The following is a 26,791-nucleotide window of genomic DNA, read 5'->3' on the forward strand; positions in this document are numbered from 1 at the left end:
TCTGTACATAAAGTGGACTTAAAAGAACAAACTCGAACTTCTTCTAGAATGACTATAATGACTTGTTGCAATGTAGAGATCTTAGATTTGATCTCGGGGTTTTATTTGCATTAATTTATAGATTTTTTTTTGTTTTCTTCCTCTCTACCTTACATGAAACTGGGAATGGGGTAGATTTATCACTACTCTACCAATATCAGCTGATATAGGCATGTTGGTGTATTGGTTTATCAACAAAATTATATCAGTCCAATACTATATGTATAAATATCCTGTAATGTAGTGCAACATCTATTATTTCCTCATGATTACTTCCCTGAACATTAATCACAGTTGATCGACTATCGATCTTGGCACCAAAGTTCCTGGGGTTGAATCTTAGCCTGGGTGGATTGTTCTTTGTGAGTGTCGGGTGTGTAAGGGGTGATTCTTAACGAAGACACTCAAATGTCAGTCTCTCTTTATGTAGTACACTCTGGACTGTATTTTGCAGACTAACGAGGCTCTGGCGTTTGGACTTGCAGCCAGTGTAATCCTGTGTGGAGCTCGTGCTTCGTCATTCCTATATGTTTATGATCGTCCATTCATCCATTACATTACAAAAATATACAAAATACAAATAGTGATAATTGTTCTTTATTCCCTGCAATGTTAATTGGACATTGTCCATTGTCAGACACTTCTACTGTTACCTATTCTTGCAGTGCATAATTTAATGGAGAGGGATTATATCCAGCAATTTCAACAATAATGTTTCCATAGCAATTTATCTGGTTTAGTAGTTTTCCAACAAAAGAAATGCTTCTGGAAACTGTACTATATGGCTGCATACATACTAGATAGGAAATGCTGTTTTTCAGGGCTTTTAGTATGGACATGAGATCTAATTAGTAAAAATTACCAAGAAAACAAACCTACCATTTTAATATATTTACCATAGTAACACAGTACAGCTAATGTATAGCAAGATCATGGTAATTGATTGATAACGTAATGCCATTTGTAACACAATAACAGAACACTGTTGAGTTCGTCTTATTTTCTTGAAAATCACATCAGGTAAATAGCCACCATTCTGGATTGTAAACTTACGGAGGCGACGAACAAAATTATCCATTACAGACATCAACATTGCAATTGGACTTGCCTTGACTTCTTCCCTAATTCCTCTCCAGGGCTTCTAAGTTAGGAATATGTGTTGCGAAAACTCTTCTCTCAACCCTCCCGTTGCCAAGCTTTTCGACACCTTTATTTTACAAAGTGGGGTATTTTGACTACCCCAATACAATTTTGTGATTTAGTGTAATATTTGTTTTTAGATTCTGTTATTTTCAATGAATAGCTTTATTTAGTATTGAAATACAGTTTTTCAAATTATTAAAAGTATTTAAACTGAACATAAACACCGTATGGTGACACTAGTGCAGCGTTGCCATGTATGCACGCTCTAATTCAACTCAACAATAGTAACCTGAAACAATAGAGTACAATATATGTTATTTGAGGTAAACAATGGATGTATGGTAAAACTGAACAATGGAAAAATTAAATAACGAAGATGAATGAGAGACATATTTCATAAAACCTTCATTTTTGACAAATAAGAAAAGTTTTTTTTTTAATAAGATATCTCATACCAAGCGGGGTAGTCTCACAACCCCACCAATATATCCTGTCAATAATAACTATAAAAACAAAAAAAATTGGGTCAGTCACGAGTGTAAATACAATTTCAATCATTTTAGGGCAAAGTCATGAAACCAAAAGTATGTAACTCTTCAGATAAAATTATTATAGGGAAAAATCAAACTGGGGTAGTCAGAATACCCCGCTTGGTAATGCGAGGGTTAAGATACCCTAGAGAAAGAAATCTTGGACACTAAGATCGGGTCATCTTGGAGACCACGCTATGTCCCTGAAAAGTGAAATGTTTCTGGCTGCTAACACATTACCTAACGCTGCCACAATTTCTCAAGCAGTATGTGCATTCATGTTAGAGGGAATAAAAACGCAGTTGATAATTAGAAGACGTTAGTGAGTACTACAAAGATTTCCGCAAAACTTACTTGTGAATGATCTATTAATTAATTTCGGTGGCCTCTGCTGCCATCCACTTGGGAAACTCGATGCTTCAGTGTTGCGTTGACTTCCAGTTCCTGTTGTTTCCTCGCTTATCGCTAGGGGTGCTGGTGTAATCAGTTCATCTGCTGCATGTGATAGGTTTGAGTTGCTGCAAAAGCGGGAGCCAAACATGATGTGCCTGACCACTGTTGACATTCAGTTCATGCAGAAAGTGCATAATTACGTGCGTCTCTTGAATTTTTGTGTCAATCATTGTGTCCGCTGTATACCTAACTGAAACTTTTTGGATCCTGTGTTTGTTAAACTTGAGGTGCTTTGCTAGTTGTGTAGTTGGTTGGGATTTTTTTTGCATTTGCCTCGTTTTGTTGGAAAACTAGACCTCCATATTCTGTGTTGTTCTGGTACTCTACCATGTTTCCCAGTGTTAAACTGCTGTTGAAATTTACACTGGAGAGCTACCATACAATGATTGCCTTTAAAATACCCCTCTGCCACAAAAGCACATGTTCAGTGGTCTAGTGCTCCATTGCTACAGAAATGGCATCCCTCGTGCTCTTTTACATAGTATGCTCAGTTTCATCCATACTGCAGGGCCGTAGGGAATACTAACATTTGAAAGTGGTAGATATATATTGCCAGACCCTGTATATATGTTTTATTTACAAGATTTTCTTTGTTGCAGGTGGACCATGGATGCCTGTACCGCAGGGAACCCCCAATTGCCCCCCGGGTTTGGAGTACCTTACATCGATTGATCAGCTTTTAGTGCATCAAAAGGTTGAACTTTTAGAAGGTATGGTTAAATTAGATGTAATCTAGAGCAGGGGTTCTCAACCTTTTTGGGCCTGCCCCCCTCCCCCCTTTGCATCCTCAAATTAGTCCATGCCCCCTCCCTCTAGGCGTAATGAATTATTGATGTACAAAACTGTGCTGTTAGGGTTAATATATCTAACTCAAAGAATATTTTACAATGCTTTTATTATTACAGATATTAAAAAAATACTAATACTTGCTTTTTTTATAGAACATTTTCATTAATTAATAAAAGTGCTTATTAGGCCTACATTACAAAGCATTCTGCCCTCACTGCAGTTAAAATTTCAAGCTACATCATTTGGTTTTATTTCTTAAGAACACAATTAATGAGTGACAGAGAGAACTATTTGCAGAAGTTTCTTTTCTGAGACCTACACAAGGGGTTTGTGTTTGCCACAACTTTTTTGGGGGGGTAATTCATGTTCACCACGCCTCCCCTGAAATTCTCCAATGCCTCCCCAGGTTGAAAATCGCTGGTCTAGAGTACATAATATTTTAAATATTTGAGTGGATCCTGTTTAAATAACCTAAATACAGAAACACCAATTACTTCTGATCATTCTACCTCATAAATTTTTGGGCTGTTCCAGATTTCAATTTCAATGGTCTTTATTCTTGGGCGAGGTTCAGCAAATGCTGATCTACCACCTAACCCGACAAAGAAAGATGTAGCATATGTAGAGGCATGCATATTTCATTTTTGACGGAAACACAAAATATGGAAAAAAATTCCAGACTGTAATATTAATTTTTCATGTTTTTGAAAGGTGTGAGGTACCATGTTTTGTCGCGAAATGAAGTGCAAAATGCAAAATAAAACCTTAGCACTAGATTTAGAGTTTATATACCCTCGCGACACCTTCTGAAGTCTGAATTATCCTGTAAGTTATGCAAATCACAGAAAAATTATTAATTCTGCTGTAAATATTTGAGAAGCAAAAATGGACTTCCTTTTCACAGGAATAAACTTTAATATTATGACAACTAGATAAATCTGCTATTACAAGGGAAATTTTTATTTTGTGTAACAAGTATAGTTTTTAAATCAAAGTTGGGGTTTTATTCACCATTTTAACACCAAAATGCCATTTTGATCCTGAAATGTGGCCAGTTTTTGTACTGAAATATGTAACGACCGCCTCATTAGCCAAATTGCACTCGTATATTGGAAAATATCTTATTCGTATACTTTTAAGTTAATAATTTGCATTATAGTATTTATACTTAATTGTTTTCATAATTCATGTATATATTTATGTTTTTATCTTTTGCTATTATATTATTCGCATATTTTTGGAACATTAATTCATCCTAATTAGTATATGCAAAGTTTTCATTAAATCCAAGATGGATAGGATTATTTCTAATTTTAACACAAATGATGTTGTTTAAGCGCATATTAAATATATTTCTTCTTAATATCAATCTTTGTTCAACAAAGTATTTTAATCTTCGTTATAAATTCATATACTAAATCTTTCTTTATTAATTTTATGTGCAAGGGCAAATATGAATTGCTTTATAAAGTCAGTTTCCTTATTTGTTATTCTAGTTTAATATTGTAACATGTAAGCATATAATTCACTATCTCACTTTCAATAATATATAGTTTTCCTATTGGCTATTAATTTTAGGAGTGGGAGAACCACGCTACGTGTTTTTGGCGATGTAAAAACTTCCACGTTGGCATTTTTAATTGTTGCCAACCTGAACTTTAGCTTACTATCGCTAATTAACATTGATGTGTTATATAAATTATCAGTTCTTCTTGTGATATTTTTATGTTAAGAGTTGCTAGCGTTGTAAAGAGACCGAACATCCGTTATGCTGCGCCTCGCGCTTGGGGAAGCAGTTGAGGTCTTGTTATCTACGGTAGAGGCAGTGCGCGGTTTCTGTCATGACAAAATTTTACTAATCACTGCCTTCGAGCGAACAGGACTCAACATATGATTTATTTGAACTGTGCGAATAAGTATGTAATGTGTGCGAGTCGGTATTAAAGTTTTTGAACTTTTTAAACTTAAAATACTTGGTTTTAGTTTTATTTACGATGACTCGTCACATGTTGGTGGTTACCTTCCAGGGAATGGGTGGATCGTCTTAATCCCGATCCCTGAGTGAGAACTCTTGCGTCCAACTGACCAGCCGGAGCAAGAACCAGAGTGTTGCGGTTTTGTGGCTTCATGTCCAGGAGTTACGAGTGGTGGCATGTTGCAAATCTCAATCTTTTATTCACGATAAGTGTGTAGCTCTACAGCAGATGTTTCACTTCAATGTTCTAGAGGCAATTCCAAATGGATGTCATTTTCAGGAATGTAGAATATCATAGCTAGGTTCAACAAGGGCATCCAGGTCATATCCTTCAAATTGGAAGAAATTTGCCATGATGGTTCAACCATCAGTCATCCAGTATTTTAATTTCAATCAATCATGTTCTCTGGCCTACATCTCTTAAACCCAAATCTTCTTTTCAGCCTTCACTGGGTTCGAGACTTCGAACAAGTATTCCATCAAGAACAGCCTCGGGCAGAAAGTGTACAGAGCAAAGGAAGACGTGGATTGCCTGACGAGAAACTGCTGTGGTCCAGTTCGTCCGTTTGATATGAAAATATTGGATAATTATGACAATGAGGTCATTCATGTGTACAGGCCACTCAGATGTGATACGTGCTGCTGTCCATGCTGTTTGCAGGTAGTGTTTTTAGCTATTTGAGTGATCGGAGACATCCGTATACATGCTTTACATCAGTTAGAATCTGGTTTACTGCAACAATTCCTATTTGTTTGAATTGTTAAGTCCACTTTATGAAAATATAGGCTATTCGGGACTTGAGCCTACAGTTTAAAGTGGGATCTGAACTATTGTGCAATGTGCCTCCACTGGGTATAGAACCTGGGACTCTTTGATAATATTTTTTTTTCTCGGTTTCTGATCGTTCTGGTTACCATAGCAATAGTTTTTCTTGTATGTACGCATTGCTTGCATTATAGAATTATTTTCCTGTAGTTTACGGTTATTACAAGCATAAGAAAACATTTTTCTTTGTGACGTTTCAGGAGAACACACGCTCCTTTCATCAGACATTTATTTCCATTTTGACTACAGATACAGTTATAACAGTGGTTAGTAATTTTTTAAACAAAAATAATCCGTTATATAATGGATGTTGTCAATGTTACATTGTTGTAATATAGCAACTTAACTGTGATTTTTTTTTGTGTGTGTTCTCCTGAAACGTCACAAAGAAAAACTGTTTTCTTATGCTTGTAATAACCGTAAACTACAGGAAAATAATACCATAACAATGGGAGCGGTTATGACAATGACGTACAATAATAACCATCTACAGTAAAACCTCATTAATCCGGACTTCGCTTAATCCGGACAGACAAAAAAAAAGCAGAATGCAAGGTTTTAAATGTTGCTAGAAGTCAACAAGAGAACTTCCCAAAGGAAAGGAATTATGCTCACATGAATAAAGAGAACCTAAGCTGAAAGCATTTGCAAGCTTTCATTCAAAATTTGGTAAACAGTGTCATTTGTTTTTAACTAATTGCATTTCATTCGTGATATAACTGGGAAAAAGACACATTTATAATAGGTAGGGACATTGAATTTTCGCGATGCGCGAAATCGCGAAATGTGAAAAACAGATGCAATTTTGAACATTCTGCACGTAACTACACCCCCTATGATGAAATATGCATAAGTTTTATTCGCGAAGTAATGCGAAATGTGTGCTTTTCCACGAAATGAACGCTTTTTCGCAAAATAACCGTGAAATATCATGAAATTAAGTAGAAAACACGCAAAAACCGGCAATCGAGGTTGATTGTCAATCAACTGTCGATTTGTAACGATACGTTTGCCTAAAGTTTCCTACCACTTGCAGCTGAAGAACGTTTTATCTTCGATCACATCAGGAAGATGCTGCAAATTGGGATTTCCCATGCACATAATCTCAGTTCGAAAACTTCGCTCCCTGTTAAGCTGCATTCCTTTCTTCCCCCGAATGTCTACTCAACTTCCAGTTTCATTGAACTTGCTAGCTGTAGCAGCGATAAGATTAGTCTGTTCCCGCACATCAAGGGAAACAATGGGGTCATTTGTGTTCAGTCACGAATGAATTTTGTTTATCATCATGTAATTTTCAACATGTGTTTGTGTATGTGCAGTAGTGATTATTTTATTTGTTGGACAGCAAGGATATCCTTTAAATACATACAATGAATAAATCACTTGAGATATGCAATTTAGAAATGAAGTGATTTTGTGTTGATGTTTTCTTTCTGGTTGGACAGCTAAGTACTTGTGTATGTGTACAGTATATAAAAATGAAGTAGTTTATCAATTTATAGCTCTTTTGTATGTTGTTTCCTCTCATCATGAAAAAGTGTGTGCCATTTTTTTTTCCACCGCTGGTATATACCGCTGATCTAACATTTTATTTACGGCTCTCCTCAGTTTTTATTTACCATAAATTTGTCTCCCTAATAATAGGTATAAATGATAAGCAAGAAAAGTATTAGTTGATACAAGAAGAATAGTTTTATTAGTGCTGCTATCAATGTGACTACATTAACACTAAAATTAATATTAAACAATAATATTTGCTATGTATCTTGTATCTGATAGAACACAGTAACAGTTGGGCTGAAAAGTTCGTAGGCTGACTCATAGATGGTGTTACTAGAATTAAATCCATGTGATTTTTACTTAGTACTAACCTTCAAAAGATACGTGTATAAATTTCACAGCTGCCGGATAATTAGTTCGTGAGATATAGCATTGTGAGTGAAGCAGCTTTTGTTATTGTGAAAAAATGGATAAAAAAGAATTTCGTGTGTTAATAAAGCATTGCTTTTTGGCGAAAAAAATACTGTTGAAGCCAAGGCTTGTCTTGATAAACATTATTCGGACTCTGCACCAGGAAAATCAACCGTTGAGAAGTGGTTTGCTAAATTTAAAGGAGGCGAAATGAGCATCGAAGACGATGCACGCAGTGGACGCCCCAAAGAGGCTGTTACCGACGAAAACATCAAAAAAGTCCACAAAATAATTTTAAATGATCGTAAAGTGAAGTTGATCGAGATAGCTGAGACTTTAAAAATATCAAAGGAACGTGTTGGACATATTGTGCATGAATATTTGAACATGCGAATGCTGTGTGCAAAATGGGTGCCGCGCGTGCTCACAATCGATCAAAAGCAACAACGTTTTGATGATTCGGAGCAATGTTTAGCGATATTCAACCGTAATAAACACGAATTTTTCCGTCGATATATTACAATGGATGAAACATGGCTCCATAACTACACTCCAGAGTCCAATCGACAGTCAGCCGAGTGGACTGTACGTGATGAACCGAATCCAAAGCGTGGAAAGATGCAACAGTCGGCTGGCAAGGTTATGGCATCAGTATTCTGGGATGCGCATGGTATTATATTCATCGATTACCTCAAAAAGGGCCAGACCATCAACAGCGATTATTACATAGCATTGTTGGAGCGTTTAAAGGATGAAATCACGAAAAACGGCCCCATTTGAAGAAGAAAAAAAGTGCTGTTTCATCAAGACAATGCACCGTGTCACAAATCAATGAAAACGATGGCAAAATTATATGAATTAGACTACAAATTGCTTCCCCATCCACCATATTCTCCAGATCTGGCCCCCAGTGACTTTTTTCTGTTTGCAGACCTTAAAAGAATGCTCGCTGGAAAGAAATTTAGCACTGATGAAGAGGTAATCGCCGAAATTGAGGCCTATTTTGAGGCTAAAGAGAAATCGTACTATAAAAATGGCATCGAAAAATTGTATGACCGCTATAATCGTTGTATCGCCCTCGAAGGCAACTATATTGAATAATAAAATCGAATTTTGTCAAAAAAATATTTTTTACTATGTTAGCCTACGAACTTTTCAGCCCAACTGTTATGTAGTTCATTGTACTGAGCTGTTTTTCAGCTCCCTTTGCAGAGCTGGGATGGAACAATGAATTGACTTAAATATATAAAATATGATTTTTTTCTCGTGCACACATTTTTTAGTCGCTGTGGTCTTGTCGGTAGAGCATCTGACTGCCACGTATGAGACCTGGGTTGATTCCTGGAGTGGATGATCTAAGGTCAGAATTTGTACAGGTTTGTCCCCGCAAGCGGCTCTGGGGCTCGCCCAACCTGATATCAATGGGTACATGGGCCAGCCCTCAGGGTAAAGGCAGCCAGAGCATGGTGCAGATCACATCACCTCCAAAATGAGCAAGATCGTGAATGTGAGGGGCCCTAACACCACATCTCCTAAATGTGCCTTCAGTGCATGGGGAATGTTACCTTTTTTTACTCATTCATTATTTGCCTCTCTTCTAGAGATGCTACGAGGGTCATCCAGAAAATAAAACCGTTTGGTTATACAAAATGAAAAACAATATTTATTGGAAAAAAAATTCTGTTACATACCTGAAGCTTCCTTCACTTCTCTACATATTCACCTCCTACATTTAAACATTTGTCGTATCTGGGCACGAGCTTCAGAATTCCCATGTTATACTCTTCTGCCGCCAGTTCATTAAGTCAGGTGGTCACTGCATTCTCCAACTCTTCATCACTTCCAAAACACCCAGAAACTCTGTCAGCTTAGGGAAAAGATGGAAATTGCTAGGAGCAAGGTCTGGACTATAGAGAAGATAATCAAAACTTTCCCATCCTAATTGATCCAGCAATTCTTGAGTTGCACCAGCAGTATGAGGGCGGGCATTGTCGTGCAGAAGCACAATTCCTCCAGGAAGCATTTCTCGCCTCCTGTTTTGGATGACTCGCTCGCTGTAGTTTCCTTAAAGAGTCTCGCAATAACGATTTGCATTGATCGTAGTGCCTTTTGGCATGAAATCCACCAAAAGAACACCTGAAAAGTCATTGCATTCAGTGACCACCTGTCTTAATGAACTGGCAGCAGAAGAGTATAATATGGGAATTCTGAAGCTCGTGCCCAGATACAACAAATGTTTAAATGTAGGAGGTGATTATGTAGAGAAGTAAAGGAAGCTTCAGGTATGTAACAGAATTGTATTTTTTTTTTCAATAAATATTGTGTTTTTCATTTTGTATAACCAAACGGTCTTTATTTTCTGTATGACCCTTGTATATTTCTCCTTTGCAAGTGCAGGACACACAATGAACGGGATTATAAAAAGAGCTTTTATACACTAACACACAAAAGTGTTATATTTTATATACCCTAATACTCATTATATTATACATTACATTAAAAATATATTATATAAACTTCCACAGGTCATAAAAACAGATTGTCAACCTTATTCCCTCCCCCTCCCTCCAATCAAATTGTGGCAACATTTCATGTTGTTGTTGGATTTAGCATCTTTCGTATAAAGCTTTGTGTTCGTTTGTAACTTATTTGAACATGCATGATCAATAGGTTGAGTTAAACTGTAAATTCCACATTTTTTTACTTGGTAAGACGTATGCTAGTCTCTTCACACACACCAACACAACTTAATTTTATTTTCTGTCTTCCCATGCAGATTCTAGAAGTATCCTCTCCTCCAGGCAATGTTATAGGAACGGTTGAGCAGGAGTGGAGTATATTCACTCCGCAGTTCAAAGTAAAGAATGCCTCAGGTGATGTCGTGTTGAGAATAGAAGGTCCATTTTGCACATTCAGCTGTTTCGGAGATGTGAATTTCAAGGTAAGATACTTCTCTTATTTATACTCTACCACTTTGAACTGATGAAATTATCATATTGAACTGTGTGGGGACAAGTTGAATAAACAAGTTAGTGGTGGCCAGATCTGGTTGTGAGATATTTAGATCTTGGGTAGTAATGTAACTGGATACCTAAATGCAAAATAATCTAACACAGTTTTTTCTAGTGGTTCTTATTTTATCTGCAACATTTCATCCTGAATTATTATTACAAGGGTTAAGTCATGGCAACTATTTTTTTACTCGCAAACAGGGGACAACTCGAAAACTCTAAGATGTACATTTCAAAGTGTATGGAATGTACCTTCGAATGAAGCCACCAGATGAAGTCTGGATGCAGGAGACTGTCGTAGGGAAGAGGCAGAACACAGGGTATTGGACAACAGTTTTATTATGAAGCAGATCGGCAGTTGACACTCTGCCCCGTTTGAAGGCCTCCACTCACCTCGCCACTGTTCGATAGAGCATGGCATGCACACCCAGAGCTTCTCGTAGCTCTGTATGGCATTCCCGTGCATTTCTGCCGCAGAGAACTACTATTTTAACATACAAACGTTGTTCCTACTTCATGACCTCCATTTTTGAACGCTGTCACTCACCGACAACTTGGGTCCATGCTTACTACCCCACCGTTGTTCACATACACCATCTGGTGGCTTCTTTTGAAAGTACATACACTTTCAAACGTATATCTTATATTTTTCGTATTGTCCCCTGTTCGCGAGAAAAAAATAGTTGCCATGACTTATGACTTAACCCACATATTATTTTGCATCTACAAAAAGTGGTTATGCGATCCTTTAAGAAGAACATAGATATACTAAGATACCAGAATTTTGGTTGTTAATTTAGTTATGTAATTTTCACTTCCAGATCTGGGTATCAGATTTTCACTTCCAAATTTTGGTACTCTGAATGGCTGATTTTGTATAATTTCAAGTATCGGCATCGATATTAGTGAGAATATCGTTAAGAGTAAAAGTATCAGAACTGCTATCTTGGTATCCACTCAGCCCTAGATAGGATATAACATTTTATACCTTTAAATACCATGTTTCAAATTACATGGGACATTTTGAAACGGAAGTGTAGAAAAGAGAATACAGTAAAACCTGATTTGACATTCCCGGATTTTACATTTTCCTGCATTGTAAGTATTTTAACCTTGATTCCCTGAAAAACTTAAAATCGAGGTTGTTCCCCAACACTCCACCCTTATCGGGCTGCCTCTGGCAGGAAAAACCCAAATAAACAACTAAATAGGCTCGTTAGTCCTGGGTTCCCATCCCGTTCCTCACCAGAGCGCTCGGAACCAAATAATCAATCACAGGCAAGAACTTACTGAATTAATGTTGCAGGGTGATGGCTGAAAACTCGCAGAAATGGGCTTTATACATCTATTTACAATTTCAACAAACAAGGCTCGGATTCTTGCATTAATTCTCTAATTTACATTATTTACATTTCTCTAACTTGAGACCCAAGGCAGAACTGCCAAGTGGAAGCTGGCGACCGCCTCGGGATGCCCTTTCTCATGGGAGGCCACTGGAGACTGAAGATCACTCTCCCTTCTGCTATCCGGTTCATCCAAAAATACTTACAAGAGATTTAATCATGAAAATGAATAGTACAGAGAATGCCATTAGATACATTATATACCACTGAAGAGATGTGTAGGTGTATGTCTTGAAGATGGTGTCCAGTAAATGAAGACCCATTTCTTACTTTGCTCTTCAGGTTCCGTGAGGTGAACAAAAGTACCATTAACTGGTACATTATCATAAACCTGAAACTTGGTGGGGGGAGAGGGGGACCACATATTAAGCCGATGCCCATAGATATTTATATTTCCACATAGACTTAAACATTTCAAAACATTCATGTTACAATGTGCCAGCACGTAACTTTCCACTCTATTTTTTCACTTTAATACAGAGTGGCGCAAAATGCAGTTCACCCAAATATGCTACGTTGGTTTTGAGGAGTACGTCATCCTAACCATTTCCAAAAAGCAAATTGCATAGCATCCCTAACATATCAGTGTGCTCTTTCGAGTATTATTTCCACATTCTGTCATTGCTTCCATCGGTCAACTAACTTATGTGCCACCCTGTACTTCTACAATTCAGACTTTACACTCTATTATACCTTTATGTAACATATTTCACCTACTGTTACTGATAAAGTTTTGTGGTAAAAGGTATTGTTAATAATATTCATGACAGCCTATTTTGTCCCCTTTATTGTACAGTCAACAGCAAAGATAATGTCCACCGTTATTTTCATTACTTTTTTATTCTACATCCTGTGTTGTTTTAAGGAATGAAACTATGTTGGTTCAAAGCAGGCATTCAGGGTGGCGACAGACCTGGAAAACCGGGAAAAGTCAGTGAATTTGAGGTGTCAAAAAAAGTCAGGGAAATGTCAGGGAATTTTGTCTTCATTGATATTTTTTTATTTTTTTCTTTTTTTCCCCCCAAGATTTCGTTATGGAACTCTGCACGGGAACAGGAAATCTGGAAATCTCGTTCATAAGTTTCAGCCTAAACTTTTAGGCCTCTTTTATGCGCAACACAACTATGGCGCCAGAAACCAGTGATGGCAGGAGAGAGAGAGGATATATATATTTCTCTCGCCCGGGCTTCTCGGCGGGAATTTTAAATTCGAACACTCTTTGGAGGAAAATTGTTATAAGTCGGGCACTATGGGAGCACTCTACTTCGGATAAGTTTTGTTTTGCAGCTAAAACATCAGCGCATACAACCGTGTACAATTCAGAACACCAGACCGAGGAAGGGGGCTTGGGGGGAGGCACGTCCCCCGAATTTCAATGGAAAAAACATAAAAATATGTAGTTTGCTCCCTCTTCTCCCGCTTTATTGGGGACAAAGCGCGAACTTTAGTATTATTTTCAAATAATGGACATGTTTCTTGTTCTTGGGTGCCATACAAGTTGAATAATAAGCCAAAATGTGATTTTTTTTACGAAAAATAGGTAATTTGCTTTTTTGGAGCAAAATTGTTATAACTCGGGCACTTCGGATAAGTTTTGTTTTGCAGCTAAAACATCATAGCATGCAACCGTGTACAATTCAGAAGGCCGAACCGAGGAAGAGTAGTTTAGGGGGGCGCAACCCCTGAATTTCAATGAAAAAACCATAAAAATCTGGAGTTTGCCCCCTCTTCTCCCGCTATTTGGGAGGATGGCGCGAACTTTAGTATTCTTTTCAAAGAATGGAAATTTCTCAAGAGAATGAAACACGTTTCATGTTCTTGGGTGTCATACAAGTTGAATAATAAGTCAAAATGTGTGTTTTTTGTGTTTTTTTACGAAAAATAGGTCATTTGCTTTTTTGGAGGAAAATTGTTATAACTCGGGCACTATGGGAGCAATCTACTTCGGACAAGTTCTGTTTTGCAGCTAAAACATCATAGCATGCAACCATGTTCAATTCAGAACGGCGAACCGAGGAAGGGGGGATTGGGGGTGCGACTACCAAATTTCAATGAAAAAAAAACATACAAATCTGGAGTTTGCCCCATCTTCTCCCGCTATTTTGGGAAGAATGCGCAAACCTTAGTATTCTCTTCAAAGAATGGAAGTTTCCAAAGAGATTGAAACATGTTTCATGTTCCTGGGTGCCATACAAGTTAAATAATGAGCCAAAATGTGAAACTCTGTTTGGAAATGTGGCATGGATATGTAGCGGAATGGGGGGGGGGGGGGAGAGGTTGGTCATCAATATGAATTTCCCAGGCTTGCTCCAGACCTGTGTCAGAGTTTCCACCCAAACATAAGAGTATGAAGGTCCAAAAAGAACATTCATTTCGTAATCAGCACCATGATACCATATGGTATCATCGGGCCAGTACGACCTTACTCTGATGATACCGGTATCATCGGGGGAGTAAAGGTTAAGCCTCTAAATATTACGTGGAAAATGCATTGAATTATATTTTTTTCTTGTCCGTATGGGAGTAGTAAGGGAACTTGTCAACAGATGGAGGGGATAAGAGCGGGTGGTGCCGTCCGACAGTTGGCATTTTGTTGGGCAAACTGAAGGAACATGGAAACAAATAGGTTCCATTGATACATACGATTTTTGTCGAATATCGCCACCCGACAAGGTATCTCACTACAACATGCGACAGAAATTGCATGGACTGCAACATCCAACAAAAATCGCATGCATAAACAAGAAGAGCTTTAGACTGCAAATATGCTGCTGGAATTTTATTACTCTTCTGGCTCACTTCACCTTATTTAATGTAGCAGTGCTTACGAAGGTTTTCTTTCATCATCCTGACGTATTACTTGATTTTGATTTGATTTGTTTTATTTTACTTCGCTTTTTTGTGCCACCTTTGGCTAATTTGCGAAGATGGGAACAAACGTTTACAATGACATTGCACTATTCTTAGATATCAAGAAGACTCCAACCAAACGGGATATATATTGCAATGAAATTAACACCACTCTCTGTCCTGTCTGTTTAAACTCGTAAGAGATGGTAATTAATCTTTATTTTTTATTAGGGAACGGCTTGGTTTTTACGTACTTCTAATAGCAAAAACTTAATATTTTAAATGTACCCTAACCAACCCTTAACCACAATCCTCATATTACATTTTTGACGCAGTACTATGCCAAGTACTTAGTTTTTATACGAACCTGAGGAAAGAGATAGTCAATCTCTGAAACGTCGTTCTACAATAAGAGCACTATACTCACATACGTAAGTACAATTTTTAACTTTCCTTTTCTATAATTAATCTCTCACTGAGTAAAGTTAATGTCCAATATTATGAAATAAAGTACTAATAATAAATACGTACATATTTTAATATCATATTTAGTCGAATCATTCAATCATCAAAGCAAATCACTTTCTTCAAAAATTGACTTTTCTCTGCCAGCCCTTCTAAATTTTCACTTAACGTCTACTGATTTATACGAGGGGTGTCCAGAAAGTAATTTCCAATTAGTAGGGACATTGATTTTTTGCAAACGCCAAAACCGTGAAAAATGGTAATTGCTGCGAAGTTAGTTTATGAATGTGCAGAGATGCCTGGACACATTTTTCGCCCGTTCGAAAAATCGAAATAATGCGAATTTGCGTTTTTAGCGATTTTTTTTAAAGAAATGTCCTAAAACAACGAAAAATTCCATGAAATCCAACATTCTTGTCTTTCCTAGGCCATGTTTGTGTACATAGAATATGCAAGTTTTCCAACATTTTACTCAAGAGTAAACTAGAGAGTTATACGTACATGGAATAATTCCGACAGCCACATTAAATCATGTATTTCCCGCAATTTTTTCAACTTGTATCAAAACCATTTGCATCACAGAGCAAAGTGGCAGGGTTCTAACAGGAGATCGAGTGCGTATCTACCGTCACACGGGAGCCACATCTTCGTATTTGTCGCACGAGATATGTTTTGAATTACCAAGCTAAGTGCGCACCATCGGCATATGTGGAGCGAGTAATAATGGAGCTCAGTCGTTAGGGCGTCTGACTACTATGCAAGAGACCCGGGGTCGATCCCCTGGTGGGAGAATCGGGATGTTTTCCACCTATTCAAACTGCTCCGGCACCCACCCAGCATCATACGAAGCGGGTACCTTGAGGAAACTTTGAGGAATAACGGTAGCAGGGGCGTGGTGCTGATCACATCACCCCCACCTTCAGCCGTGATCAAGAAAGTGTGGGGCCCTAACTCCACACTCCTATACACCTTCATGGAAAAGTTCAGGGGAGCACTTAACTTTTACTTCCTCAAAAATCTGTTCCAACATATCAACTGTCACGAAAATACGTAGACCATGTGACCTACAATTCAAAATAATAGTTTAAAAGCACAATGGAGTATTAAGTTTCGGTATATTTGGCAGATAAATGTTCTAAAACAGAAAAGCGAATTTTGGGAAACCTAACACTAACAAGTCAAAAAAAGAAAATGCCAATTTTTGGTGCCATAATATATAGGTATCTGTCACGTGAGATTGATTGATTTTAATTTTTTGGGTGCGTCGCCACTTATGGTCATTATGCACCCTTCACTGTATACGGGGAAAATTCCATTACCTAAAATCCTTACCTTAAAATTAAAAAAGGCGTATGGAAAATCACTTTCCCAAAATTACTTTCAAGATATCGAACTCTAACGAAGAGGCGTAAGCCATGTGACTTACAATTTGAAACAGTAGTTTAAAAACACCATGAACGTATAATTTCTGATATTTGCCAGAAAATGTGCTAAAATGAAAATGTGAATTTTTGTAAAAATAACACCGTATAGTAAAAAATAAAAAATAAGAAAATCATTAATTTTTAAAAAATAACAAAATCTGAAGGTCCCTAACGATTAGGCATAAATAAAACATGAATATCAGTTGTAATTTATTGCACTAGTAACAGTGAGTCCTAACCTAATTTTCGGCATAATCACCGTCGTTGTTCTGGCATTTGTCGTAGCATGGCACTAAATTTTGTATGCCCATGGTATATGTGTCTGACAGCAAAGACTGGAACTATCTCTACCGCAGTGTAGCTGTCAAATCCTTGTCCTGCCAGAAACCTCTTCAGTTAAACAAAGAGATGAAAGTCGGTACATTGAAGGCCAGGGCTGTACAGGGAGTGGTCCAAGATCTCTCACCTGAAGTGATGCAAAGGGTCCGCGTGTACTCAGCTGTATGGGGTTGTGCACATTCGATTGGCGTTCCGTGAATTGTCTGCACCATCGTCTGACCATCCTATCACTCACGACGTCCGGTCTGCACACCTCACACGATTGCTGGTGGCTCTGTGCCAAATTCCGAGCGTGCAATGTAGGATACATCTTAGTCGGTGGGAGACTGTATGAGAGCTGCAATCTTTAACCTAGAACTGTCCTAAAATGGCTGCATTGCAACTGTACCAGATTACAGCTACATGCCACTTCTTCCTGCCTGCATGTGTGTGTGTCTATCTCTGACCACTAGTGCTGCGTATAAGCACTATTGGACCTTTTTTCAGGATGCCCCTCGTATATGAAATTTCACAAACTTTTATTATTAGTGTGTTCCGGTTTTAATGTGTGGTTAGCTAAATCAGATACCTATACAATGACATTCTATAAATTCCTTGCGTCAGCATTAATGGTATAACTGCATTTTGTCAGTTTCACAGTACTTCACTTGGATATACTGTACTGAAGCAGAAATCCCATTGATAATGTAAGGAAATATGACACTTTATTTTGTTCGATTCAATTGTTTCACTTATATGCAAGAGTTAAGTTGTTTGCTTTACAGAGAAGAGAGCTTTATGCATTGAAAAATGAGTCCGCACTCATGGTTCTTGCAAGCAGAGGGTTCCAAACCTCAGTGGAAATATCAACGTATAATACCGAGAATGCATAAGGAGACTGATAAATTACAAATTGTATTTCTTAATCAATCACTCTTCACTCTTATCTCATTTAGTCGTAACTTTAAAAATAATCAAGTATTTTATTTTAAACTTACTAAATCCATTTCGCAACAGCCCATGAAGGACCTAGGCATACCTACCGGCTGCCGGTCTCCCTCCCACGCTTTCCTTCGTCACCTCTAAGCGTGGAGATCTTCAACCAGTATTGGAATAGTCGGGGGGTCAGCCCGACGTATCCCCAGTCGTTATAGTAGGTCTCCGTGACCGAATTACGCTCACTCACTCGGAGCTCCCCAATTTCCTCACGATGGTGGGTTGCCACCGGCCCTATACTTAGACCGAATAAATTCCGACCAGAGCCGGATTCGAACCTACGCCGTCCTGCAGCGAACGATCTCAAGACGAGTGAACGCCTTAACCCGCTCGGCTTCGGAGGAGGACTTTAAACTTACTGCGTATGACAAAATTCCGTAATTCTTCCCTAGCTTGTGAATTGTAATAATTTTCCAAATTCACTATTTTGCAGTTTGAATTCAAATCATACAGAATAGAGAAATTAAGTCAATTTCATAGAGGATAATATTGGTACTTAAGAAAACCATACGTGGATCTGTATGAGTTTATTATTTCTATTTGCAAAAACATCTTATTATTTCCATTTGCAAAAACATCGATTTAGTTTAGTTTGTAATTGTCAGGGAAAAATGTAAATTTTGTCCTGGAAAACCTGAAAATGTCAGGGAATTTCATTTCTGCTTGTTTGTAGCCACCCTGGCATTGTTCTCTGCTTTTTGACGTCTTTATTTCAATTTATTATCATCATATTGTGTAATACAGACCGAATGAAAGTGGTGGTGGACAATTCGCCTACTGTTTCTTTCGCTGTTAGGTGTACCTTACATATCTAGATTTGTCCAAGAGGTACAATTTTAGCATTCTGGCTGTAAGTTACTCTGAAGTAGATGAACAACACCTCAAAAAATCATTTCTTTAGCAATTACTTCCAGGTTGAATCCTAATGGGGGATTTTTGTGCAGAAATTATCTCTATCTACTGGACGTTAGCTTGAAGCCTTCTTACCTTCCCCTCTCTTCAGTGGTATACGTATAATGTATCTAATGGCATCCTCTGTATTTTTCATTTTTGTGACTAAATCTCTTGTAAATATTTTTTCTCTTCTCTGTACATCTGTTTCAAAACGTCCCGTCTTTTTGAGACACCCTTTATAATCCTGATAACTGAACTTATTGCATGTGGATTAAATATTGTCAGCATGAGAAAGAATGTAATGTGAAATGTGTTTTAGACTGCTGAAAAATTATAAAAAGGAAAACAAACATTCCATAAGTGCATAAGTTTTTTTTTACATGTATGCATATCAGAATTGAGATTCACTGCTTGTTTTTCCTATTTCCCATAGGTCATGTCAAGTGATGGTCAGACACAAGTAGGGAAGATATCGAAACAATGGAGTGGGCTTCTAAGGGAAGCATTCACAGACACGGATCACTTTGGTATTTCTTTCCCCATGGACTTGGATGTGAAAATGAAGGCAGTCATGCTTGGAGCTTGTTTCTTGATTGTAAGTGGCGTTTCCCCATTTTTCTTATTTGTACTTTGTTGCTTCAGCTTAATGTAATTACTTGAAATATTCTTATTTACTTAAAATGTTTGTTACTTTAACTTTGTGCTATGATGCTTTTATTTGTGACATGTTAGTTTTTGAGTTTTCCTTTGGGTTGTTGGTTTAACTATGTTGTTTCTTTTGTTTGTGCTACAGTGCTTTTTCAGAAACTTCATTGGCGAGATCGTTGAATCACCCACCTATATATACACTGCGCATATATAATTATATCATAATTTTTTCTCTTTGTAGGACTATATGTTCTTTGAGAAGTCTGGTAATGAAGAAAGGGATCGTCCAGGAATGTTCTAATCTTCAAAGTGCTGGAAAAGGTAAGTTGATCATCTATATTGATGATAGGATAGACACCTTTAAAAGTTGTTTAGGTTCGCTGTTGAAATTGAAATCAACACTTATTTAGATTAGAATTCCATGGTTATACTGATTAGGAATTTCTGCACCTGAAAATATGTAGTAGTTATTGGCTCCAGGTATTGAATCTGGATTATACATGGATTTTGTGACCAAGCTTGGAAAATAATCTGTAGGAGGCATAAGGTAAAGTTCCCTGTGCATATAGCACCATGCCATAAAGGCACATTTAGGTGATGTGGGGGTACGACCCCACACATTCTCGATCTTGGCCATCTTTACCCCCCAAGGTTGCCCCCAGGTATACCAATAGATTTAAGTTCCAACCTTAGATCAACCACACCAGGAATCGAACCTGAGTCTTCCATGTGGTAGGCAGATGCAGCTCCAATTTGGGAGACATTGTTGTCAATACTGAAAAAAAAAGCATAAATATAATTAGGGTTCCGATTGTTTGCACTTAGAACTTCAAAATAAGCAGGCAAATAGCACCAAATTTGATAAAATAGTCACCGAAATAGGTGCTAAATGTGAATGTTATTATTTTAGGTGATGAACATGAATATATTCTTATTTCCTTGGTCAGTTGTACACTTATTGCCTTATGGAAGCACATAGTGGTTTGGATTCCACCTTGAACTGTAGGTCCAATCCCATTTAGTCCTTATGTGCATAAAGTGGACTTAATCAAACTTATTGCCTTATTTTTTTAAATTCTATTTTATTTTTCTTATTTTCACATTTCTTTGCTGCTACCTTTGATGAATTGTGATGATGATGATTAGTGCTTGGATGAAAGTGATGAGGGCATAGGCAGCAAAAGAAAGGTGCAAGGGGTTGTTGTTGTGCATCACCTGTATTTAGGGCAGCATTTCGTCAGTTTTTATATCTGTAATAATAAAAGCAACCAGCATTATAAATTAATACCCATTCATTTACATGTTTATTTACAAGATTATTATGTTATTTTCTTAATATCCCAATAACGACCTCTACCTCAATTTTTCGTTATTTAAACATGTCCAACATATAATCCGGCCTCTTTGTAATTAACTCATTTTTTTAAATTAATAACTAATGAAATACAATTGATTTTAAAACAGTAATGTGCAATATTAGATAAGTACACATTATACTATTACAATGTAGGGAAAAAAAAGTTGCCCCATATTGTTACAAAAAGTGTAAAGCAATTAGTGCAAGTGAACCTTCTCCAAAATAGAAAATAATAATAATAATGAGTAGGACCAAGCTGATGTTACTTTGAACTGATTCCCATACTGATTCTGGTTTGCCCACCAATTCCCTCTGCTACCGATGCTTGAAATTTGCAGCAATTGAAAAGGAGTTCAAAATATTGATTAATTTTAGTGGGTGAATATTCCACTCAATTAGAAGCATCAATTTATTAGAGTTTTGTTTCAAAATATTGAAGAATTACATCAAAATATTAAAATACATGTTATAGATTCAAAAAATATTTTATTTCCAACAATATTGGTGCAAGGTTAAAGGAAACTTCAAATTTTGCAGAATTTGCAGGATAATTTAAGACTGGGAAAATGGTGTTTGACATTTTTGTGTACTCTACGAAAGTAACATTTTTGTGTAAAATAGAAACAAATGACCAAAATGCTGGAAAAATCATTGTGATAAGGTTAAGGGAGAGGAAAGAAGAGTTTACAGGATTCCTGTTGGGAAACCTGATGGTAAGAGGCCTGTAGGAAGGCCAAGATGAAGATGGAGAGATAACGTTGAGATGGACCTGAAGGAAATCAGTAGGAATGGAAAAGAGTGGATCTTGCTCAGGATAGGGACAGATGGAAGGCCTGTGTTGCTGCAACCACAAACCTTCGGGTTTAAGAAGACTAGAGAGAGAGTTAGTTAGATAAGGATAATCTGCAAGCTGTTCGAATCTCAGTATATAACATTAAGAATTGTATTTTGCTTGTGAATGTGTTTGTTGCTTTATGTTTGCATATGTACACCAATCTAATGTGAAACTTTTCCAAGTTAAACTTCAAACTATGAAAAGATTTACAAATGAGATAAGGATAATATTAATATTTGTCACATATCCACTTTTCTCACACAATACTGGTGTAAAATTGTGATAATTACATAATTTCTTGTAAAGAAATTGTGATAATTACATAATTTCTTGTAGTTTTATACCTTGTCATGCAGCATATTGCAGACTTCCATGAAATATTTGGATTCATGGAAAAGTATAAACTTAATCACAGTTAAAATTTTGAACATTAAAGAAAATTGAAGAGTAATTGTATTTAATTTTGTCACCAGGCTTCATAATAAACTTACCTTTTTTCACTTCTGAACCTTTTCTGCTGTACATGTAGTAGCATTGTAATTCAAGGAGTACAAAAATATTGTTAAATCCTTCTCTGTAGGCAGATCACTTACACAAAGGAGACGGGATGCTGTAGAATGGACCACACCAGACTGCGAACAAAGTATATGTTTATTATTTTTGCTGTTGGCTTCTTACAGACATTTTATTAAGTGCAAAGTGTTATGGACAATATATGTAAGATTTGAATACAGATACAATATTTCATGTTTTTACAAAGCTGTATATTCTAATGGAAAGTTATTGCATATTTGAATGTGGCTTTTTGAGATATTGTGTTAACAATGTGGTAAATGCATTTGAGCCTAATGGCCTATGTAGAATATGACTGAAAGTATAGTTATATACATATGTAAATCTATTGAAGGTGGCCTACAGTAGAGTGAAGTAGCGGTTTCTTGAGGAAAATAGGATAGATGAGGACCCCCCCCCCCTCCCTTTGTTGATGAAGAAATTTGGTTTTGGGTGAAGTGAATTGAATTACTTTACTCCTGATTAGTTTAAGTTGCAGATATAACTTTCGAAGATCAGCCACATTTATAAATAACCTGATAGATTTTATATATTACAAATATATAACTAGCCTCATAGATTTGGCTGCTGCTGACTTCAAAAATTATATTTTTTTGAATTTTTTTGTGACATTTAGGTTAAAATACTGAGTGAAATAGTAAAGTGGATTGATAATGTAAAAGACTTGGAAACTTCACTCCTATTATATGTACTGTGTGTGTGTTAAAAGGTATTATCATGGTGTCTTAATGATAAATACAAAATAATTTTTTATATATACATTATCGGTATTTAAATAGTTATAGCAAAAGTTAAATACAGCACTTCTATGTAGAAGTAAGATTTGCCAGTCAAGTCTTTCTCAATTTTTCATGCTTGTAGCGGTAACTAGATTACTTATCTTCAATCAAGCATGAGAAAAAAGAACTTTGTATCTTGGCCTAAGGCCTCTAAAGTAATCGTTTGCTTTGCTTTTTGAGCAAATTTTTTGCTTCGTGTGTACTTATTTTGTATAGATTCTTATGAAAATAGTTGGGAGTGGTATTGATTTGTACTTCACAGTTTTAAACAAGTGTAGTCAAAATTCATTCAGTATGTTCTTTTGATAGATTAGTTTTCTGAGAACTTTGCTCAAATTTGATAATGTTAAACCATACAAACATCCCCCATATACCCCTAAAGCTCAAGAACTCTCTGACCCCCCATCATCTAACACTTCTAGCACTGCCTGAGAGTGATACCTGCATCCCCTTAAGTTCAGTTTAAGTTAAGTTTAGTTGTACGAGTAGCAAGGGTGTAAGAGAAGAGAATTGCATCTTCATCAAATTTTGATGCACTCCCAGCTGTTTTCCAATTTCACTTGTTCTATTATTAGCATTTTAAAGTGTGGTACATAGTTGTCTGTAGTGAGTTATAAAATTATGTTTGAAACTATTCAGCATGAAATATCAAAAGCTAATTATTAAGAACAATAGTTTTGCCATTCAAAATCATTCCATTGAGCATAACCGTTTACATTTCATCGTGGAACTGAGCAGCATATCCAAGTAGACAATGCTGAAAGTAGATAATTTGAAATCATTTTCTCAAAATAAAATTGCATTTGAAAGCATACAACCATGTTGAATTAGTGAAGAATGGTAGAAATATGCTAATTTTTGAGGAGTTGGCTACGTAGTCACATAATGTAATTATGTATTATTTTACGTTAACTATATTTAGCAGTGATGAAATATATTTTGATAAGACAATATGGACATTGATGTAACATGGTATAACTGAACTTGAGGTAGGAAAGCCAATATAAGAATCCCCTACCCTGCTCAGAACTGAAAAGTTATTAACTTAGCAGATGTGTCAACTGTTGTTAAAAATTCCCTCTCTCTTTTACAACCCTGAGCAGTACTGCTAAGAGAACACCTTTGTGTATGTACACTCCTGTTCACATAAAGTGACGCATTTCGTAAGGTTGGACAGTTGAAGTATGTGCCAACTTATGTGAACTAAAGTACCCGAGTATGCCCACATTCATTTCCTTGGTCTACAATTTCACCTCCAAATGTACAGCAAAACATTTGTAAGTTTGTTCAATGTTTTTAGAGTGCATATTTAGCATCGCTTTGTGAAGAATGTAAAACACGGTTGGGGAACTAACTCACTTGAACTTGTAGAGGCTCCTGTGCAGTGTGAACCTCCCACCCCACTCCCTCCCTTCTTTCCACCCCTCGTAACATGCTACAGTACTTCTGCTTGCACTGCAGTCCACACGAGAGTGTTCTTTCAGAAATGTAGCAGGTTGACCAGGCCTGATGTGGAAAATTGGCAAATACATGAAAAAAAACCCACTGCATTGTATAAACAAGACATGTTGACAATTACAACCAATCAACAGCGAGTTGATTCCGCCAGGGAAGCTAGGGGAATTTATAAGCTTAGTGCTTGACGTAACTTTACCTGGTCTTGTTGACCCTGTGGAATGTACTGAATCTCAGAACGTTAAGTCCTACCTCATCTACATAAGGAAAACAAGTAATAGAGATAATCCACCAAGAACTGCAGTGTACTAACATCAAGTAAAGGATACAATGAAATACACTTGGCATCATTTCCACGCTTGAACATACCACATACTGCTGTCCTGGGTCTTGTACCACTCCGAACTGTTGTCTCATGAACCACACTAAATACTGTATTGGGCTTTTTCACATTCTGTATTTTATCTTGAAATGATTTCCAAACAAAATTGTGTGGTTTAGTTGATCACATGTCCCCCTGGCCCAATGAAATTGTTCAGCTTTGTTTTCACTCAAACGTGCTAACAGAATCACCTGGACATTCCCTGCCTCCTCCAGCTGTAATATGTTCCCAAAATTGGAGCAACTTGCGATTGACTGTCCAGTCGACAGGGATGCTATATTGTGCGGACTCTTGTGTGCTGTATTTACTATCGTTCTCTATACATATGACTATTAGGAAGTAGTTGAAGTTTAGTCAACAGGGCAGTGTGGCAACCTATGAAATAATTACTATTTGCTACAGTAGTTGACACATCTTCAAGAATGCAGAAGCTTACTCTGATTTATTTTTACAAAATTTCTTCATTGACAAGTGCCAACTAACCACCATCTTACATAACCTTATCTCTATATTGTCGAAGAAGCTATGTTGAATATTGTTGTCATTTGAGCCTTCGTGTACATTATTTCCTAATATATATATTTATTTTCTCCACTTTTCTGGCAGGAGTATGTGTTAAAGTATTCATTTCATGCTATAGTTGTGATTTTGTTTCAGTTAAACGAAATCGCTTGCAATGAATTTGTTTGATGGTGTAAGAATTTTTTATATATGTTTATATTTCTTTATCTTTCATAAAAATGTAATGAATTTTTACCTTAAATTGAGTTAGATTAAAATATAACTCTATAGTACTTTTAGAAACCCTTATGTCTGTTAGATTAGTTCATATAATTATAATTAATTGTTCTATTTTTCCTGTTATTGTTCTTAACTAAGGTGCATTTTAAGGAGCAGAAAATTGGATCCAATTTACAAAAATGTAAGGTGTAAATTCAATTTAAGATGGTACATATATTCTCATAATGTTTTTTTAATATATATACACACACACATCTATATATATTTAAGAGAGCTGTCAGGTAATTACAGCTAGTGCATATTTTTATTGTACACTGAATAAATAAAGTGTTTGTTGTTGGAAAAAGAAAGTGTAATCAATTGTACGTACAAGATGATATATTCAGAACGTTGTGGTGTTTTGTGATAATCACTGATAATCAGGGATGTTTGCATCATTTGTTGTTCCTGTTTTGTAAATAATTATCATGACCAAATGTACAAAGTAAATTTTCAGGTTGTATTTTCCCTTTCTACCCAAACTTTTGTAAATTAGCAACACAACACTGCACTGCTTTCCATATTTACTGAAATAGTGCACATTAGTTATCTTTTGAGTGTTTTATTTTTTTATGTTGGGGCTCTGTAAAGGAATTTGTTCAGTGATTGGTGTAACCTAGAGCATGTTAGGTAATGTGGTGTCCTTGTATTAAAGTAGATTATATACAAGTGTTTCTAAAAGGTGGTGGCTTTCTGGATCAATTTACTAATAAAAATAATCAAACTCATTATGAATGTGCGAATTACTTACAATAGCAATATAACACGTACTTTAAAAATATTCAGAAAGCACAAAAAATGGTACTTACGTTTCAAAAGTATGTTATTTACAAAACGATGTTTCAAGAATCTACTGTTCTCTTCTTCAGGTCCCAAACTAGCCACGTCAAGATATTTTAAAAACCAGGAATAAGGATGTGGATTTGATATAGGTTAGACAGGAATTCAAAAACTA

General features: G+C 36.6%; 1 protein-coding gene across 6 annotated transcripts in view; it reads left to right on the forward strand.

Moving 5' to 3' along the window:
- The window catches only part of scramb1 (phospholipid scramblase 1), a 152,130-nt gene extending 125,566 nt beyond the window's left edge, over window positions 1-26,564 (forward strand). For 5 of the 6 annotated variants that reach the window (XM_083115549.1, XM_083115548.1, XM_083115550.1 and 2 more), the window contains 6 exons: window positions 2,765-2,875; window positions 5,373-5,590; window positions 10,443-10,607; window positions 19,461-19,622; window positions 19,917-19,996; window positions 22,448-26,564. In XM_083115549.1, the coding sequence (XP_082971675.1) occupies window positions 2,765-2,875; window positions 5,373-5,590; window positions 10,443-10,607; window positions 19,461-19,622; window positions 19,917-19,976 (716 nt within the window). In that variant the 3' untranslated portion in view covers window positions 19,977-19,996; window positions 22,448-26,564. The remainder of the gene's footprint in view (window positions 1-2,764; window positions 2,876-5,372; window positions 5,591-10,442; window positions 10,608-19,460; window positions 19,623-19,916; window positions 19,997-22,447) is intronic. The other variant, XM_083115551.1, reaches the window with a different exon arrangement.
- The last annotated feature ends 227 nt before the right edge of the window (window positions 26,565-26,791 follow it).

Source organism: Lepisma saccharinum, chromosome 30 (assembly GCF_977018435.1).
Source record: "Lepisma saccharinum chromosome 30, izLepSacc3.1, whole genome shotgun sequence".
Lineage (NCBI taxonomy): Eukaryota > Metazoa > Arthropoda > Insecta > Zygentoma > Lepismatidae > Lepisma > Lepisma saccharinum.